We start from the raw sequence: 21,005 nt of genomic DNA on the forward strand, positions 1-21,005 counted from the left end.
TTGAGCAAGTAATCTCTCAAATGTCACATTCTGAGTTGATAATAAACATACATGTGACCATCTGCTGGAGGCATCGATCAGTACCATAAAATCTCTGAATGGTCAACATGGTGGATGAATTGGCCCACAAATATCACTCTGAATACGTTCAATAAAAATGGGTGATTCAGTTTGGATTTTAGCGAGTGATTGTCTTATAATAAGTTTCCAAGAGAACATGCTTTGCATTGAAACTTATTATTTTGAAAGATCTTCTGGTCTTTTAGCGGATGACCATGTGTATTTTCTATAATTTTTCGAATCATTGTTGAACTAGGATGTCCTAATCGATCATGCCAATTGATCAGTATTGAAGAATTATCAACTACCATGTTTGATTCAATTGAACTTATTTATGTATAATGCAATCAAGTAGGGAGCATTAATAGTTTTTCGACTACATATTTCTTTCCTGATTTATATGTGGTAAGACACATATATTTCTCTTTTCCTTCATATGTTGTCTGAGTATCATACCCATAAGAATATATGTCATTAAAACTCAACAAATTTCTTTTCGATTGTGGTGAATACAAAGCATAATTTATCAAAAAATTTGTACCATTAGGTAACAAAAAATGTGTTTTACCACAACCTTTTATCAAGTCTACAGGACCTGATATTGTATTCACCATTGTTTTTGTTGGTTTTAGTTCAAAGAAATATCTTTTATCTCGGAGAATAATGTGCGTTGTACCACTATCAGGTATGAAAACTTCCATGGGAGTAGTTTCTTGTTTAGCTTTGTTCATAGCATTTTCATATTTGAACTTCAAAAAAAAATATGCAATGAAAAAATTACTGACAATACATATATAATTTATTGAAAAATATAACACATATCATAATTGTATAATAAAACATTATCATATGAGTACATGAAAAATAAATTATTTACATTTATATTCCACAAATATATTGTTTATTTTCAGAGAAATCGTTGAGAAAATCTACAGCATCAATATTTTTTATTTCTATTTCACCAGCATATTGATCATTTCAAGAGAAATCATTCAGAAAATCTGCAACATCAAAATGAGTTGAATCACTCAAACGGTCACTGCGTTCAGTGAAGTTGGTATCTTTTTCTTTCCCATTTATCGATTTTTATAAAGCTTACAAAGGTGCTCGTGGGCTCGACAAATACGAGACCAATGTCCTGGAGTGCCGCATCTAAAACAAAAACTTCAAATCGTTTTGAGTGATTTTCAATAACACTCATGTTCTCATGATGCCTTTTCAGTGGATGGTTAATGATGCCCTTTTGATATGAGTTATACAAATAACTATCTTGATTGTTTTCAAAACCACACGGCCGTGACCATGACCACTTCCACGTCCACGACCACAACCTCGACCAAAACTTTGTCTCTGAATTTGATTTTGGTTTTCAGGTTTAAATTCATTTTTACTTACAACATTTACTTTTGGAAATGCTGTTGATCCAGTGGGTCGGGACTGATGATTTCTCATTAGCAGCTCGTTGTTCTTTTTCGCCTCAAGAAAATAGACGATAAGTTTTGAATATCTCGCAAATCCACACACTCTATGTTGTTGTTGTAGAGTTATATTTGATGCGTGAAACGTTGAAAATATTTTTTCAAGCATTTCTGATTCCGTAACCTCATGTTTTCATTTCGTTTTCGAATAAAGAACCATTTGTACCCAACATGTTTTACATCTTCAGGTGTAAGGACTATAGGCCCAAAAACGTTACGTTTATTTAGCGAATCCAATTCAGCCTGGATGATGTCTTTCCATTTTATCTAGTCCTGTCGATTTTTACATTCACCAAATGAATTTGGTTCATGCTCTTCATTCTCATTTATGATGTCAAATGCCACATTGTAAGAAAATATCTCATCAAGCGTTTAATGACATCATGAGTGTCTTCAAATTGTTTCTTTAGAATTTCAATTCGAGCATGGGCATTTATATCATGTATATATGATTTATTTACCTATTTTGTGTCTGCAAATGCATTTGGTATTTGATTTACTATTCTTTGCAAATGCACAATTTGTTTTACATCTTTTTCACATTATTTAGTTCTTGGATCCAAATCTAACAATGATGATCTATACCATTTAATTTTTTTTTTCAATATATTTCTTTTCTCCCCATAACATTGAGAAGATTTCCTCATTAAAATGACAATAAGCAAAACGTGCTGTAAACACGTCTCCTGTCTGAGGCTCAAAATATCGAATGATTGATGAGCTATCATAACCAACATAAATTCCAATCTTTCTTTGAGGTCTCATTATTCTTCGTTGGGCACATATACCATACATCCAAAAGTTCTCAAATGAGAAATGTCTGGTTCTTTACCAAATGCAAGCTGTAATGGGGAGTATTTATGATATGCATTTGGTCTGATGTGAATTAATGCAGCAACATGTAAAATTGCATGTCCCCATATAGAAACAGGAAGTTTGTTTTCATAATCATTGGTCTAGCAATCAGTTGTAGATGTTTAATCAATGATTCAGCTAATCTATTTTCTGTATGTGCATGAGAAACATGATGCTCAACAGTGATTCCCATTGATATACAATAATCATTGAAAGTCTGGGAAGTAAATTCATCAGCATTATCAAGTCTAATTTTCTTGATTGTATGATTGGAAATTTGATTCTGCAATTTTATTATTTGAGCAAGTAATATTGTAAATGCCATATTCCGAGTTGATAATAAATATAATGTGACCATTTGCTGGAGGCATCGATCAGTACCATAAAATCTCTGAATGGTCAACATGGTGGATAAATTTGCCCCCAAATATTACCCTGAATACGTTCAAGAAAAATGGGTGATTCAGTTTGGATTTTAGCGGGTGATTGTCTTATAATAAGTTTTCCAAGAGAACATGCTTTGCATTGAAACTTATTATTTTGAAGATCTTCTGGTCTTTCAGCGGATGACCATGTGTATTTTCTATAATTTTTCGAATCATTGTTGAACCAGGATGTCCTAATCGATCATGCCAATTGATTAGTATTGAAGAATTATCAACTAGCATGTTTGATTCAATTGAACTTATAAATGTATAATGCAATCCAGTAGGGAGCATTGATAGTTTTTCAACTACATAGTTTTTTCCTGATTTATATGTGGACAGACACATATATTTCTCTTTTCCTTCATATGTTGTCTGAGTATCATATCCATAAGAATATATGTTATTAAAACTCAACAAATGTCTTTTCGATTGTGGTGAATACAAAACATAATTTATCAAAAAATTTGTACCATTAGGTAACAAAAAATGTGTTTACCACAACCTTTTATCAAATCTACAGGAGCTGATATTGTATTCACCATTGTTTTTGTTGGTTTTAGTTCCAATAAATATCTTCTATCTCGGAGAATAGTGTGCGTTGTACCACTATCAGATATTAAAACTTCCATGGGAGTAGTTTCTTGTTTAGCTTTGTTCATAGCATTTTCATATTTGAACTTCAAAAAAAAAATATGCAATGAAAAAATTACTGACAATACATATATAATTTATTGAAAAATATAACACATATCATAATTGTATAATAAAACATTATCATATGAGTACATGAAAAATAAATTATTTACATTTATATTCCACCAATATATTGTTCATTTTCAGATAAATCGTTGAGAAAATCTACAGCATCAATATTTTTTATTTCTATTCCACCAGCATATTGATAATTTCCAGAGAAATCATTCAGAAAATATGCAACATCAAAATGAGTTGAATCACTCAAACGGTCACTGCGTTCAGTGAAGTTGGTATATTTTTCTCTCCCATTTATCGATTCTTTATAGAGCTTACAAAGGTGCTCGGGGGCTCGACAAATATGAGACCAATGTCCTGGAGTGCCGCATCTAAAACAAAAACTTTCAAATCGTTTTGAGTGATTTTCAATAACACTCATGTTCTCATGATGCCTTTTCAGTGGATGGTTAATGATGCCCTTTTGATATGAGTCATAGAAATAACTATCTTGATTGTTTTCAAAACCACACGGCCGTGACCATGACCACTTCCACGTCCACGACCACAACCTCGACCTCGACCAAAACTTTGTCTCTGAATTTGATTTTGGTTTCCAGGTTTAAATTCATTTTTACTTACAGCATTTACTTTTGGAAATGCTGTTGATCCAGTGGATCGGGACTGATGATTTCTCATTAGCAGCTCGTTGTTCTTTTCCGCCTCAAAAAGATAGACGATAAGTTTAGAATATCTCGCAAATCCACGCACTCTATATTGTTGTTGTAGAGTTATATTTGATGCGTGAAACGTTGAAAATATTTTTTCAAGCATTTCTGATTCCGTAACCTCAAGTTCTCATTTCGTTTTCGAATAAAGAACCATTTGTACCCAACAGGTTTTACACCTTCAGGTGTAAGGACTATAGGCCCAAAAACGTTACGTTTATTTAGCGAATCCAATTCAGCCTGGATGATGTCTTTCCATTTTATCTAGTCCTGTCGATTTTTACATTCACCAAATTGATTTGGTTCATGCTCTTCATTCTCATTTATGATGTCAAATGCCACATTGTAAGAAAATATCTCATCAATTTCTTTTATATCTTTTCGATTCCATATTTTTCCAGTAATAATATAATTGATAGAGATTTCACGATTCTCATCAGTTTGTGGTTCTGATGGAACATTTTCATCATCATGTATTTCTGCCGGAATATCATTCTCTATTTTGTGATCATCGTCATTCTCTATATTTTTTCTTTTTCGAGGATTTTTATCCTTGGAACCGACTAGCCTTCCACGCTTCAAGCGTTTAATGCATCATGAGTGTCTTCAATTTGTTTCTTTGGAATTTCAATTCGAGTAGGGGCATTTACATCATGAATATATGATTTATTTACAATTTTTGTGTCTGCAAATGCATCCGGTATTTGATTTACTAATCTTTTGCAAATGCACAATTTGTCGTACATCTTTTTTCACATTGTTTAGTTTTTGGATCCAGATATAACAATGATAGTGTATACCATGTAATTTTTTTTTTGCAATATGTTTCTTTTCTCTCCCTACATTGGGAAGATTTCCTCATTAAAATGACAATCAGCAAAACGTGCTGTAAACACGTCGCCTGTCTGAGGCTCAAGATATCGAATGATTGATGGGCTATCATAACCAACATAAATTCCAATCTTTCTTTTTGGTCTCATTTTTGTTCGTTGAGATGGTGCAATAGGCACATATACTATACATCCAAAAATTCTCAAATGAGAAATGTCTGGTTCTTTACTAAATGCAAGTTGTAATGGGGAGTATTTATGATATGCACTTGGTCTGATGCGAATTAATGCAGCAACATGTAAAATTGTATGTTCCCATATAGAAACAGAGAGTTTGTTTTCATAATCATTAGTCTAGCAATCAGTTGTAGACGTTTAATCAATGATTCAGCTAATCTATTTTGTGTATGTACATGAGCAACATGATGCTCAACAGTGATTCTCATTGACATACAATAATCATTGAAAGTCTGGGAAGTAAATTCACCAGCATTATCAAGTCTAATTTTCTTGATTGTATGATCGAAAAATTGATTCTGCAATTTTATTATTTGAGCAAGTAATCTTGCAAATGCCACATTCCGAGTTGATAATTAACATACATGTGACCATCTGCTGGAGGCATCGATCAGTACCATAAAATCTCTGAATAGTCAACATGGTGGATGAATTGGCCCACAAATATCACTCTGAATACGTTCAATAAAAATGGGTGATTCAGTTTGGATTTTAGCGAGTGATTGTCTTATAATAAGTTTCCAAGAGAACATGCTTTGCATTGAAACTTATTATTTTGAAAGATCTTCTGGTCTTCTAGCGGATGACCATGTGTATTTTCTATAATTTTTCGAATCATTGTTGAACTAGGATGTCCTAATCGATCATGCCAATTGATCAGTATTGAAGAATTATCAACTACCATGTTTGATTCAATTGAACTTATTTATGTATAATGCAATCAAGTAGGGAGCATTAATAGTTTTTCGACTACATATTTCTTTCCTGATTTATATGTGGTAAGACACATATATTTCTTTTTTCCTTCATATGTTGTCTGAGTATCATACCCATAAGAATATATGTCATTAAAACTCAACAAATTTCTTTTCGATTGTGGTGAATACAAAGCATAATTTATCAAAAAATTTGTACCATTAGGTAACAAAAAATGTGTTTTACCACAATCTTTTATCAAGTCTACAGGACCTGATATTGTATTCACTATTGTTTTTGTTGGTTTTAGTTCCAAGAAATATCTTTTATCTCGGAGAATAGTGTGCGTTGTACCACTATCAGGTATGAAAACTTCCATGGGAGCAGTTCCTTATTTAGCTTTGTTCATAGCATTTTCATATTTGAACTTCAAAAAAAATATGCAACTAAAAAATTACTGACAATACATATATAATTTATTGAAAAATATAACACATATCATAATTGTACAATAAAACATTATCATATGAGTACATGAAAAATTAATTATTTACATTTATATTCCATCAATATATTGTTCATTTTCAGAGAAATCGTTGAGAAAATCTGCAGCATCAATATTTTTTATTTCTATTCCACCAGAATATTGATCATTTTCAGAGAAATCATTCAGAAAATCTGCTGCATCAAAATGAGTTGAATCACTAAAACAGTCACTGCGTTCAGTGAAGTTGGTATCTTTTTCTTTCTCATTTATCGATTCTTTATAGAGCTTACAAAGGTGCTCGTGGGCTCGACAAATACGAGACCAATGTCCTGCAGTGCCACATCTAAAATAAGAATTTTCAAATCGTTTTGAGTGATTTTCAATAACACTCATGTTCTCATGATGCCTTTTCAGTGGGTGGTTCATGATGTCCTTTTGAGATGAGTTATAGAAATAATTATCTTGATTGTTTTCAAAACTACACGGCCGTGACCATGACCACTTCTACATCCACGTACACTACCACAACCTCGACCTCGACCTCGACCTCGACCAAAACCTTGTCTTTGAATTTGATTTTGGTTTCCAGGTTTAAATTCATTTTTATTTATAGTATTTACTTTTGGAAATGCTGTTGATCCAGTGGGTCGGGACTGACGATTTCTCATTAGTAGCTCGTTGTTCTTTTCCGCCACAAGAAGACAGACGATAAGTTTGGAATATCTCGCAAATCCACGCACATCTATGTTGTTGCTGTAGAATTATATTTGAAGCGTGAAACTTTGAAAATGTTTTTTCAAGCATTTCTGATTCCGTAACCTCATGTCCACAAAATTTTAATTGCGAGATTATTCGATACATCGCCGAATTGTAATCATCGACTTTCTTAAAATCTTGAAATCTTAATATATTCCATTAATCACGGGCGATCGGAAGTATAACTTCCCTTATATGTTCAAATCTTTCTTTGAATCATTTCCACAGAGCCATGAGATATTTTTTGATGAGATATTCACATTTTAAACCTTTATCAAGATGTCAACCCAAAAAAATTATAGCATTTGCTTTTTCTTGTGATGAAAAGATACCATTTTCTTTAATGGTCTCGCTTAGACCCAATGACTCAAGATGCATTTCTACATCAAGAGTCCATGACATATAATTTTTTCCTGTAATGTCGAGCTCAACAAATTCGAGTTTTTCCAAACTTGACATGATGATACTAGAAAAATAACAATGCATTTTATTAGTTAAGATCTAAATTTATTAATATGAAATTAACAAGTAATGAATAAATTATAAGTACAAGCATTCTTAGAAATAAAAAACGCGAGGCGGATATTCTCCGATAAATACAAGACTAGTGAGTATAATAACCAAAATAATTATAAAAAATAACCTTGAAAGAGTCATCATCTTCTTCTTCGAAAATTTTAGGGAGGAAGAATAAGTTTGGAGTTATTGAATGTGTTTTGAAGTCATATTTATAGGATAAAAATTAGCCGTTTATGACCATTTAAACCGTTACAAAATCTTAAAAAATAAATGTATATATATGTAAATTTTATGGTAATAGTATGATGTATATAATGTTAATCATGTTTAAATAATTATGTATATCATATCATAATATTGTAATGAGGTGTTAGAGACTCTTTTTATATAATACTATGACATTATACAAATATATATATATATATATATATATATTATTATATAACACAATAAAAATATATAAATAGTGAAATAATCACATCACGTTATTATAATGAGGTGTCATAAACTCCTTTTATATAATAACATGATATTGTTCAAATATATATATACAATAATTAAACAGTAACACAATAAAATTATATAAGCAGTGTAATCACATCACGTTATTATAATGAGGTGTCATAGACTCCTTTTATATAATAACATGATATTATACATTAAATCTATACAATAAAAAATAAATAAGCAGTAAAGTAAATACTCTTACTTTTGAATATTGTTACCTTTTTCTTGTGTTTTGAAGCTTGGAAAAATTTGGAGAACCGAACCTTCGAGTATCGTACTGATAACGTGTTAAAAGTAAAAATTTACGATAAAAATTAAAAATTTCAAACTCACAAAATATATCAAACTACATACTTTATAAAATTTTCTCTCTACTCAATAGTGATTTTCTTCACAAATTGAGAGACCTATTTATAGAATTTCTTTGGAAAATAATCCAAAAATAAATACATCATTACATACATCATCACACACTAATTTTCAATATTTACAACTTTTATTTTCAATATTAAAATATTTCAACTCTTATTTTTCAACATTCAAATATATCAACTATTATTTTTCAAATATATATATATATATATATATATATATATAATTATTCAATTTAGCAAACAACTGTTCAATGACAAATATGAAAAATCAAGTAAAAAATTGTATATTTTGTTATTTTATGATTTTGAACATTTATATTTATTTTGTATTTTTTAGGAACGGTGGTAAGAATCACATGTTAATAGTTTCATATTTCATCGGTTTCAAATATATAGTCAAGTTTTCATATTTAGAATTATTATCTTTATTTTGGTTAGGTCGATGCTACAAGTGGCGCACTGCCCTCACATAGTTTGGATGGACAGGATTCACACACATATATGTGATTTTAAAAAAATTACTGGACCCCATGTATGTGTGGCTAAATTTGGACCCTTGATTCTATCATGGGGGTAGTGCCCCTACATGCAGGATGTAATCAACCCTTTATCTTTTACCAATCTCCTATCATTATTAAATACATGAACTAATTACAAAAATTTTTTTTATCTTATTAATATATTCATTAAATGAAGGTAACACTACAAGAAAATAGGCATACAACAGTTTTTTAAAAGCCATTGTCTTTGATGTGTCTACGACAACGATTTTCTAAAAACCGTTGTCTTTTATCGTGTTTTTGAGGTTCAATGACAACATTTTATAAACCAGTTGTCTATTAACGTGTTTTTTTAACCGTTGTCGATTATTGTGGTTTTTTGGACAAATGACAACGATTTTAGAGAACCGTTGTGGATTAACGTGTTTTTTTGGAGAAACGACAACGGTTTTCGTGAACCGTTGTAGATTAGCGTGTTTTTTTGGAGAAACGACTACGATTTTAGTAAACCATTGTTAAAATAGCGACGGTTTAAACAAAAACCGTCTCTAATATGAACCAATAATGGTGGTTTTAGTACGACCAGTCGCAATTTTTAAATTAGCGACGGTATAACAAAAACCTTCGAAAATAGCGACGGTTTATAAACCGTTGCAAATTTTAAAATAGCGACGGTTTAAACATAAACCGTCGTCAATAGCGAAAGTCTTTTATTAACCGTCACTAATAGCGACGGTTTTTTCCTAACCATCGCGTTTAGCAATGGTTTAGTAAATAACCGTCGCTAATAGCGACTGTTTTACCAAAAACCGTTGCAAATTGTCTATAAATACTCACATTTTCGTTCCTTTTTCCTCCACACCTTCCCCATCTACAATACATTTTCTTCTCTTATACGATTTTAGTTTCAATTTATGTAAATATTTTCGCTTCAATTCTTGTTAATTTCTAAGTGTTATTTATGATTATGAATTTTATTAGCTTAGAAAGACAGTAAGTTTTTTTTGTTAGATTTATTAAATTATAAAAGTAAATTTTTTTATTTTACTTAAAAAATTAGCGACGGATTATGGCTAAATTGTTTTTCTAAAATGTAGCTAACTAGCGACGGTGTTTTTCTAAACCTGCGCTAATTAACGACGATGTAGTTAAAAAACACCGTCGCTAATTAACGACGATGTAGTTAAAAACCGACGCTAATTAGCGATGGTTTAGTCAAAAACCAATTAGCGACGGATTAATAGAGCTACTACAACGGTTTAAAACCGTTGTCGTAGAATGTACTTTCAACAACACTGTCAAGTTACAACAGTTGTATAGCGTTTTTCTTGTAGTGTAAAATGAAAAATTTTACTGTAAAATTTAATTTTTCAATAAATTTCTTAATTTGTGTGAAATATTTCAACACACACATAAACTTAAATATATACAACGGATGAAGCATTAATATTAAATTTTTAACATAGTAGATTTACTTTCTGAGCCATGATTGTAGTATCGAGTAGGTCTCATAATGATAAGTGGAAGTTATGCACTGAATTAGTGATAAGAATCCAGTTCAATTATGCTAGTTTTGGATATAATTATGCTTGATTTTGTTTAGTGTTGTGTTTGCCGGATAAAAAAATTAAAAGATAACTGAGATGTTTAAAGGAGGAGATAAGGCTAAGAAGATGAATTATGAAGAGTTTAAGGAATTCAAAAGATGTGTGAAGTAAAGTCTCAGCGCTTGCCCATAGCGCTTAAGCGTCGAATTAAGGAGAAAAAAATCGTCGTGGCTTCGACGCCTCAGTGACAGACGATGCCCAGGCGCTTAGGATAACTACTTTAAAGTTCGGAGAAGAAAATTAGGCGTCTCAACGCCACTTGTTTGGCGTTTCAGTGTCAAAGACTCCTGTGCAAAATTTATTTAGAGTCTAAGTCTGCGAAAAGTTCTATCATTGAGGGTTTTATTAGAGATATCATTAGGTCTTTAAGAAAAAGGCAAGGTACACGGAAAAAACACAAAAGATGTGACACAAACACACGTGAAAACACAAGGAGAGATTGAGAGAATTGCATGAGAAAGATTTTGTAGGCGAAGAACTTGCAACAAAGACAAAGACACCTATTTTGGGGACGGAGAAGCAACTTTAGCTTAGTATTAGTATTCTTATCTTCTCAAATTCTTTAGATTGATGTTTAGATCTATAAACATGCATTGCTTTTATTTATATTACGTTAAGAACCAATTATCTATTCTAGAGGAATGTCATAGTTTGGTTGGAAACAATATTTGTGACTTTTTGATTTATATAAGTGCATTACTCTTTGTCTAATTGTGGTTTCTTATTCTTAATGGTTTCAATTTACTAATAATAGATTTATTGAAAATATAATCGAGGTTGAGGTATTCTTTTGTTGATATAGACCTCACTCTCATACTCCAGATTAATATCTTGAAATCGATTGGTCAGTTTAGCTGGAGTAGTTGACTGGTCAGTTGATATTGTTTCATCAAAAACAATATCAACAAATTCTTCAACATTTAAAGTCCTTTTGTTAAATTCTCAATGAGCTTTGCTAACTGAAGAATAACCAATGAATATACCCTCATCTGACTTAAAATCAAAAGCAACCAGATGATTTTTACCATTATTGTTAATTAAGCATTTGCAAACAAATATTTTGAAATAAGATAACACATGTTGCTTGCCATGTCAGATCTCATATGATGTCTTACCATGTTTATTAATCATTGATATGTTCTGAGTATATCATGCTTCATTGGTCCAGCCCAAAACTTTTGAAAAATACCGTACTTAGAAAGTATTGTTCTAGCAGCTTATTTAAGAGTTATATTTCTCCTCTCAGCAACTCCATTTGCTGACAACTCCATTTGCTGAGATGTTATATCTGCATACAACTCATGTATGATTCCATGGCTTTTCTGAAAAAGTAGACAAAGTTCGTTTACAAATTCAGTTATTCTATCAGATATGATTTTGTCAATCCCTTCTGATTTTTCATTTAATTGTTTTTTGAAAATTTTGATCAGATGAATAATAGTTTGGTCTTTTGATTTTAACAAAATTACCAAAGTAAATCTTGAGAAATCATCAACAATAACTAGAGTGTACTTCATTCTCCTTAAGCTCATGACTTATATAGGACCAAACAAGTTCATATACAACAGTTCTAAGTTTCGGGTTGATGAGTTACATCCTTTATTTTTAAAAGAGGACTTCAGTTGCTTCACAAACTAACAAGTCGGACAAACTTTGTCTTTGAAAAATTCAATTTTGGGTAGATCAGTGGCCAAAAAATTATTGCTCAGATTTACAATGGCCTTGAAATTTAAATGATTTAACCCTTTATGCCACAACCAGTTCCTTGGTAAGTTAGAAGAAATGAAACACACTAATTCACTAGGTTGAGTAGTCCAATTGATTTTGTATGTATTGCCACATATGTCATCTATCATTATAACGCATCCAGAAGTATCTTTTACAGCAAACAAATGTTTATTTAAACCAACTGAGAAGCCATGATAACAAAATTGACTTATGCTAATAAAATTATATTCAATATTTTCAACAAGTAATATGTCTTCAATAATAATGTTATCATTGATAAGCTTACTCTTACCCACAATTCTAACTTGAGAAGTATCTCCAAATGTGGTTTAAGGTCCAGAACATTGGATCAGTTGGGATATCAGTTAGGCTTCTCCATTCATGTACATTGAACATGCATTGTCAAAGTACCAAACTGAGTTCTTGATTAGTTCAACATTAAATCGCAAATTAAAAATAATTTTTGATCTCCATTCTTACTTGGTTTCAGACTATATTAGTCCTTCTAGAACCCAAACTTAGATCAGTTTAATTGAACAACCACTTGTTGTATTCCAAATAGGTTGTGCACATGCATGTGTGTGGTATGTTCTGTGTGCAGTAGATACAAAATGTTGTATAGCCCAACTTCATTGATTTTCCTGTATTTTTTCTGAACAAGTTTGTTGTTAAAGTATCGATTAGGCTTGCCTTTCATTGAGTTATGCCTAACAAAACTGGTTTGGTTAGGTTACCAGTTTATCTTAACATTGGAACTCTCGGACACATAATCAACACTAAACTTTCTGTCTTTACTCATATTTCAACAGGCTTTGCAAATTAAGGGATGAGTTCTTTGTGTTCATATAGCAAACTGGATCTAACAAAATCAATATACTTTTCTTTTCACATTTCCAGTTTTGGTTGATTACTTGTTCAACAATGCTTTAATTGTTGTTGAAACCGAGATTAATTTTGTCTCCAAGTTGTTTCTGTGACTCTTGCATTTCAGTTAAGGAAACTGAAAACTTATTCTAGGATGAAACTGGTTCAGTTAGCTTCATATTCTCGTACAGATTTCTCATCATGTATTCTTTCATTCTCAGTTTTCAGTTTAGCAATCTTTGCCTTTAGACTCAAAATTTCACTAGATTATTCCCATTCAGGTTCAGTTTGGTTGCCTTGTAAATGAATTTTCTTAGCTTTAACTTCTTCGAACGAGGGAGAAAGTCTTTGGTACTCATTTGTCATTTCATGTAGTGCAGTGACAAGATCATCTCTTGTTAAATCAGTTGAACTAAAATCTTATATCAATTTACTTGTAGATTCCAGCTCATCATCATTTGTTATAAAGCATTTATTTCCTCATCATCACTCGAACTGCTTGAGCTTTCTGGTTCAGATGACTCAAAGTCTAAGTCATCCCACTTTAACTTTCTTTCTTCTTACACCAACCCCTTATGCTTCATTATCGTAAGATCCAAATCTATGACTTTGAGAACTATAAGAATATTCTCGTCATGATTTGAAGTTCCAGCCTTTTAATATAGGAATTTGAATTAACTAATATTCGTATGCATCGTATCTGAACAGAGAATAAAGCCACAATACTACATGCTCAACAATTATACATATAAAATAATCAATTAATTCAAATAAAGTAAACCTCATAATATGACACCAAGCACTCCATTGATATACCATCTTTGGATGAAATATTAACTTATAAGTTGTATACTAGCGCAACAAACAAACCTTAATGGTAACTAACATGTGAAATAACAATTTTTTTGGGCCAATTTATTATTCACTTGTACAAAAAATATAACTATCATATGTTTGCTACCACGAGTACATATGTAATAATATTAAATATTTAACTTCCTTAGGACTCATCAATATTCATATAGAATACACAAAACCTGTTATATTTCAAAACAAATTAATTTACACAAAATAGGTAATTTTGGTAACTTTTGTTTCAATCAATCTATTTTAAAATATATAAAAATAACATTATGATTATTTGCATGATTGCAAATTTAAAATCTTAAACCGAAAAAAGTTGACTGAAATGGAGTCGGGTGCGCCCAAAACTAGGTGCCATTGCACCCCCGCTTCTGTCCTTGACTGAAAGGAACACGGGTGCTCCCAAAATTGGGCGCGCCTGCTTCTTTCCGGGATAGGGCTGGGGCACATGTGCATCGTCTTTTCAGGGCAGGTTTGCTAATAGAATTTTTCTGGCGACTATAACCCTAGTTTCGAATTTTTGAATTCTTTTATAATACAGAGACATAAGTTCGAAATTATCATACTGAAGCCATGAAAATGTGTTTGCAAGAAAAAATTACTTTTTCGAATCCGAATTGAAAACGATATGCATCAACCTTTTTATTTTAAAAGAGAAAAATCTCAGTGATTTATCATAATTGACCCTGACACCACTTGTTGGAAAATAACCAAAGAATAAACCTAGAATTGATCATGTCGCATAATCAAGAACTAAAAAATAAATTATGTCAGAAGCGTACCTGAAGCCAAAATCCTTAAATCCCGATCTTGGGCTCCAGCTTTTACCTTCTCATGATTAGAACCCAAGACCTCATGGACTTATAAAGGTCTTGGCAGCAATCCTGGTACCAGTTGGGCTGGAGAAATTCTATGAGTAATGAATGACACATGGGAAAGCCCGTGAGGAAAAAGGCCCCAGTGAGAACCCAAGACGGGACAAGGCCCCCGAGGGAGCCCAAGATCGGGATAGCCCATGGTCGTTAAAAAAAACGTCTTTTATTGTAACGACCATGGAATATCCCGATCTTGGGCTCCCTCGGGGGCTTTGTCCCGTCTTGGGTTCCCACTAGGGCCTTTTTCTTCCCGAGTTTTCCCATGCGTCATTACTCATAGAACTACTCCAGCCCAAGTACTGGAGCTTTTACCTTCCCAGGATTAGAACCCAAGACCTCCTGGACTTATATAGGTCTTGGCAGCAATCTTGGTAACAGTGGAAAGCCCGTGAAGGAAAAGGCTGCAGTGGGAACCTAAGTCGGGACAAGGCCCCCGAGGGAGCCCAAGTTCGAGATAGCCTATGGTCGTTACATTAATACTTTAGAACAAGAGGTTGATCTTCTAGATCTACGTGTTCTTCTTTGAAAAGCATATAGTTTCTCCCTGGATTTATTGCTAGTCATGAGATTTAGAGACAGAAGAACGTGATTCGCGAGATCTAGAGACCATAACCTTTATATAGATATATCTTTTGATATTTCTATTTTAGCTCATCATTAAAATTAAAATTACACTTTAATATATATATATAACCAAAAACCCATAATCTGCATATAAGCTCGTATAATTTTAATTGATCCAACACTGAGAACCAAAAATCCAGGGCGTTAAATCCTGACAAAAACTTGTGTGAGACGATCTCACGAGTCGTATTTTGTGAGACAGATCTTTTATTTGGGTCATCCATGAAAAACTATTATTTTTTATGCTAAGAGTATTACTTTTTGTCAGGGCGGATCCAGAAATTAAAGTTGAAGTGAGCTTGAACTTAATATAATAAGTTAATACATATATATATATATATATATGTATGTATCTAATATGAGATATTAATATGAAAATAGTTAGCAAAATGACCTTAATATGTAACCCGTGTTATATAAAATAAGTTTCACTTAGATTCAAAATTTACATTTTAAAACTATTTTTAATATATTTTAAATGTACTTTCAAAATTAAATTATATTAAATAAAAGAATTGATAAAATAAATTTATCACTTTTATGAGTTATTTGCAACAAACCCCTTTGAAATATCGAAAATCTACATTTATTCACTGTGAAAGTTAAATATGTATTCTAGATATTAACTTTTATGAGTTATTTGCACCGTGATATCTTTTTAAAAAATTAGAATGTGCTTAAATCTCTATATATATTTACCAAAAAAAAAATTAGAATTTGTTCAAATCTCTATAACTATTTGTACAAAAAAAATTGGGCTGGGCTACAGCCTAGGACGGGCCAAGCATAGGTCCGTCCCTGCTTTTTGTTGTAGATATCGATAGGATTGACCCGTCTCATAGATAAAGATTCGTGAGACCGTCTCACAAGAGATATACTATTCAATCCTTTGCCCATCACTTAAAAGTGGTGAAGATTCATGGGTTTACCCAATGCACACACCACCTTTGTTTGTGAAATTTATATTGAAGCATTGCTCCAAAAGGTGAAATCGCTCACCTTAGGCGCCTTTCACCCCCGGCCTGACAGGATTGTGAGAGGAGGTAAATCATGGTGACTCAGCCAACCAGCAGCAGCTAGACCTTATGCTACGCCGCGCACAAGGAGCTCCCCCTCATTGGAGGGAATTTAACTCCCACACTGCCGCTTGCGAGATTTGATCCCTGGTCAATGCTCCAAGATTCACTGCTGCTGACCAACTGAGCTAAGCTCATGCGGGCAAATTTATATTGAAGCATTGTAAGGTATTGTAGCAAGTGTTTCTTCGCACCACTGCCTGGATTCGCTTCAAAGACAAAATTTCAGATCTGAAAAATGGGTTTCTCCCGGTGCTAGAATTGTATTTCGATAGGCCTGTTTGATAGGTAAAATTAAATCTTTCTCTATTTATTAATTTAGAATTGAATTTCGAAAATGCATGAATTATGAAACATGGGATCTGCCTAATTTTTTTCTTTTAATAATGTTATGGAGTGAGTCTCATGTGAGACAGTCTCATGGATTCTAATATGTGAGATGGATAACAATAAAAGTAATACTCTTAGCATAAAAAGTAATACTTTTTCATGGTGACCCAAATAAAGATTCGTCTCACAAAATACGATCCGTGAGACCATCTCACACAAGTTTTTGCCTATGTTATCATTACGCATCTTGATTATTGAATTGAGATAACTGATTTTAAAAAATAAAATAATGGGGATAATTCCTATTTATGTCCCTAAACTTTGTCCTTCCTCCTGATTTCATCCTTTAGTTTCGCAATTGTCATTTAAATCCCTCAACTTTTATATTATGTACTACATGTGAGTTCATCCCTCCCAAATTAGAAGATGCGGCAACCCTAGCTAACCCTAATTTATTAGTGCCCTTCATATGAAATTCCTCTTCGTAAGTCGTCCACGATTTCTTCTCCGAGCTCAGCTAGTGACGCCGAGGAAAGCACGATGCATGAGCAAAATTAAGAACGAATAGAGCGGGATCACACTTACAATTGTCGATGGAGATTCACGTCGTGCTTTTTCTAGGCGTCGTAAGCTAAGATCGACGTAAAAATCATCGGCTTGAGAGAGGAATTTTTTAGAAATCAAGGTTTTGGTTGTTGCATAGTTTAATTTCATGGGGAATGACTCCTGTGCAATGCATTGTGTGTAATGTGTATACGATTATTATATTTTTACTATAAATATAAAGTTAAATAATTATTAATGGAATTAATAAGCTTAAAAATGGACGAGATTGAGATTGACAAATAAAAATATAAAATTAGGAACATTATATAGTCAAGATTTTAATAGATAAATGCATAAATCGAAGCAATCTAATTGAGAAATAATTTAGGAATAGATTTGAGATATATAAATAAATTCAAATAATTTACTATTATACAATTTTTTTATTAAAAAAATGTGAATATCGATCTACTTAAAAATACGAATAGGGTAAAATATATTAAACACCTAACCATCAAATAAATCATTATTGGCAGTAAAATAAAATAATTTTAAAGGGGATGTATTAGTTCTAGACTTTTAACGACTTTTTATGGAGTTTAAAAGTCTCTAGGTATTCAATATAGACTTTTATATACTCTATAAAAGTTATTCATGTTCAATTTTTAGTTCAAATAAATTTTTTAAAAAAACTCACAATAATAAATTACAAAATTCACAGGATTATATGAAAAAGTTAAAAAATGTCAATAAAAATCATGCAAAATAAATCTATGAAAAGTCTATTATTTTAAAAAAGTCAGTAAATCTCTGCAACGAATACACCCCTTAAGTATATATCGATTATATTGTTTGAAATATTACTAAAATTTATTTAAAATTCCTAATAAAATATTAATAGGTAAAGTAAATAATATTCCAACGACATTATTTTTAGAATAAAAATGATATGAAAAGATTTTACGTGATACTATAACGAATTCGACTGATCTCGTTTTATCAGCAAAACCATTTCGCTACTTTGAAAACTTCAAACTCCAAATCGTAACAACCCGAGAATTTCACCAATCTCATTCAAACGGAATCATCGATCGAATCTCATTAAAACTCGTATTAAAGAAACTCCGACTTTCGATGAACGGGGATGGAAACAAGATCCGCCAAGAGAAAGAAGCTTCTCAATCTGAATGCAGAAGGAGGAGGCACAGTTCCAACGAAACATGTCCAAGTTCAGGACAGGATCAGTGATCTTCCAGATGACATTCTTCATCACATTCTTTCGTTTCTACCTATTAAATCCATTGCGAAAGCCGGCATCCTGTCGAAGCGTTGGAGAAACGTATGGTACTCGTTTCCCAATCTCGACTTCACCACTGCCAACGCTGTTGCCGAATCATTGTTTCCCTTTGTTAGGAAGCCGAAAATGAGAAGAAAAGAACGTTCTTGCTTCTTGAGAGGATCCAAGTACATCGACCAGATTATAGGCCTACTCGAGAAGCATTCGGGTATAAGGGTCCTTAAATTTCGGTTTGTCGTGAGTTTTTCCGGGCTGAACAGTCTGATTCGTGGTGCTGTGAGGCACGATGTACAAGAGCTTGATGTGGAGGTCTCTACGTTTGATTACTTCAACTTCCCTCGGAGTGTCATAAGTTGTGAAACGCTACGAGTTCTCAGATTAAAGTCATTGTATCCTGGTTTTAGGTTGCCTCCTGCGGAGATCATGAAACATGGCTTCAAATCACTCTGTTCTCTATCACTTTCAGGTATCTTTTTACGTGATCAGCCATCCATACTCGATTTGTTCACCGATTCGTCGTTTGCTTCGCTTAAGAACCTGCATTTAGATGCTTGTTCGGGGTTGAAGAACCTCTGGATCAAGTGTCCTAGATTAGAAGATTTATCTATAGATGGCTGCCATCAGATGCAAGATTTGGAGATTTCGGTCCAGAAACTCAACAGATTAAGGGTAACAAGGTGCTTCATTTGTTCAAATCGTACACGTGTTATGATTGATGCCCCGATGCTCGCCAATATTATCTGGTCCGACAATTCTGTCACCGATGAAAGTGTTTTGCAGAACTTAACTTCGTTACACGAAGCCCGTATCGAATTCTTCATTCGTCAAGGTTGTCTAAGTCCGGCAAAGATCAAAAGTGCATTGAATTTTTTGTCTGGAATCTCTCATTGCCACCAGTCTTTGAAACTTGAAAGCCAGTGCATTGAGGCATGTATAATGTATATATACTTTAATTTTCTCGACATAAAAGTGCGTACGTATATCTTTAAATTTTGGATCCTGAAAACGGACAGGTTTTATCAAGCAGCAGTAGATTTGCAGGAGTTCCATTAAGTCCCTTCCATAAACTTGGATCCTTGGAGCTCTTCATGACAGGATTTAACAAGCATAACATCCCCGGAATGGCGAAAATTTTCGTGAATTCTCCCACCATTCACACTGTCATTATCACTATTCGTGGTTATCGTCATCCTGAACAAAGAGTAAGCCATTAATCTCCCACCATTTCTTTTGTTTTCGTTTAGTTTTGACGACTCGGTAATAAACGATTCTCTCTGGACCACAGCCCTGGAATGAAGAACTATGGGAAACGTGGAGTTCTGGAGAAGAAATTAGGTACTGGGAATCACAAATCCAGTGCGTTAAGCCCTTTTCCCACCACTTAAAAGTGGTAAAGATTCATGGGTTTGTCGAATGTGGACTCGACCTTAGTTTTGTGAAATTTATATTGAAGCATGGAAAGGTATTGCAGCAAGTGTTTCTTTACGCTACTGTCTGTTCCAAGCAAATGGATTCGCTTCTAAGAGAAAATTTCATATCTCAAATAATGGGTTTCTCAAGGGCTTCTCCCAATGCTAGAATTGTATTTCCATAGGCCTGCTTGATTCCCAGCTCTCTCTTCTTTTTTATCATTGAGTTCAGAAAATGCATGAATTATTAAACGTTGAATTTGCTTATTTTCTTTTAATAATGTTGAAGTTATCATCACATATCTCCTTCAAAATTAGACGTGAGGGTGTAATTTGTAAGTATATATATATATATATGGGACGGGACTTTTCTCGTCTACAAGACATGCTTGCTACCTGTTGAGTTGAATACGAAAATCATGATCTTTTGTTATTCAACACTATACATTTCGAAAATATAAATAGGAACACCCATGAATCAAATAAAATGTAACAGAAGATGTTTGGAAATTTCAAGTAAATTTAAACATTGAATAAAAATTATATCTTATGAATGTGGGAGTGTCATTCTTGAGTTAATTGTGGTTCATAATTGTAGAAATGTCTTTTGACTTTCCACATTCTTGATTTAATTGAAAAC

The 21,005-nt window shown here is 32.7% G+C and overlaps 1 protein-coding gene across 1 annotated transcript; it reads left to right on the plus strand.

The window, feature by feature from the left end:
- The first annotated feature begins 18,803 nt into the window (after window positions 1–18,803).
- Window positions 18,804–20,684, plus strand: LOC142548059 (putative F-box/FBD/LRR-repeat protein At4g03220). Its single transcript, XM_075656420.1, has 3 exons — window positions 18,804–19,883; window positions 19,970–20,158; window positions 20,242–20,684. Exons 1-3 carry the CDS (start codon window positions 18,804–18,806, stop codon window positions 20,548–20,550), a joined length of 1,578 nt encoding a protein of 525 aa, XP_075512535.1. The 3' UTR covers window positions 20,551–20,684.
- Window positions 20,685–21,005: the final 321 nt, after the last annotated feature.

Source organism: Primulina tabacum, chromosome 6 (genome assembly GCF_025594145.1).
Source record: "Primulina tabacum isolate GXHZ01 chromosome 6, ASM2559414v2, whole genome shotgun sequence".
NCBI classification, from domain to species: Eukaryota; Viridiplantae; Streptophyta; class Magnoliopsida; order Lamiales; family Gesneriaceae; genus Primulina; species Primulina tabacum.

What these genes read in the sequence shown, in the direction of transcription:
- LOC142548059 (XM_075656420.1), top strand. Translation starts at nt 18,804, where the DNA reads ATGGAAACAAGATCCGCCAAGAGAAAGAAGCTTCTCAATCTGAATGCA. An exon ending in TTGAAAGCCAGTGCATTGAG is followed by an intron (nt 19,884 to 19,969) that starts GCATGTATAATG and finishes GAAAACGGACAG; the next exon opens with GTTTTATCAAGCAGCAGTAG. An exon ending in ATCGTCATCCTGAACAAAGA is followed by an intron (nt 20,159 to 20,241) that starts GTAAGCCATTAA and finishes TCTGGACCACAG; the next exon opens with CCCTGGAATGAAGAACTATG.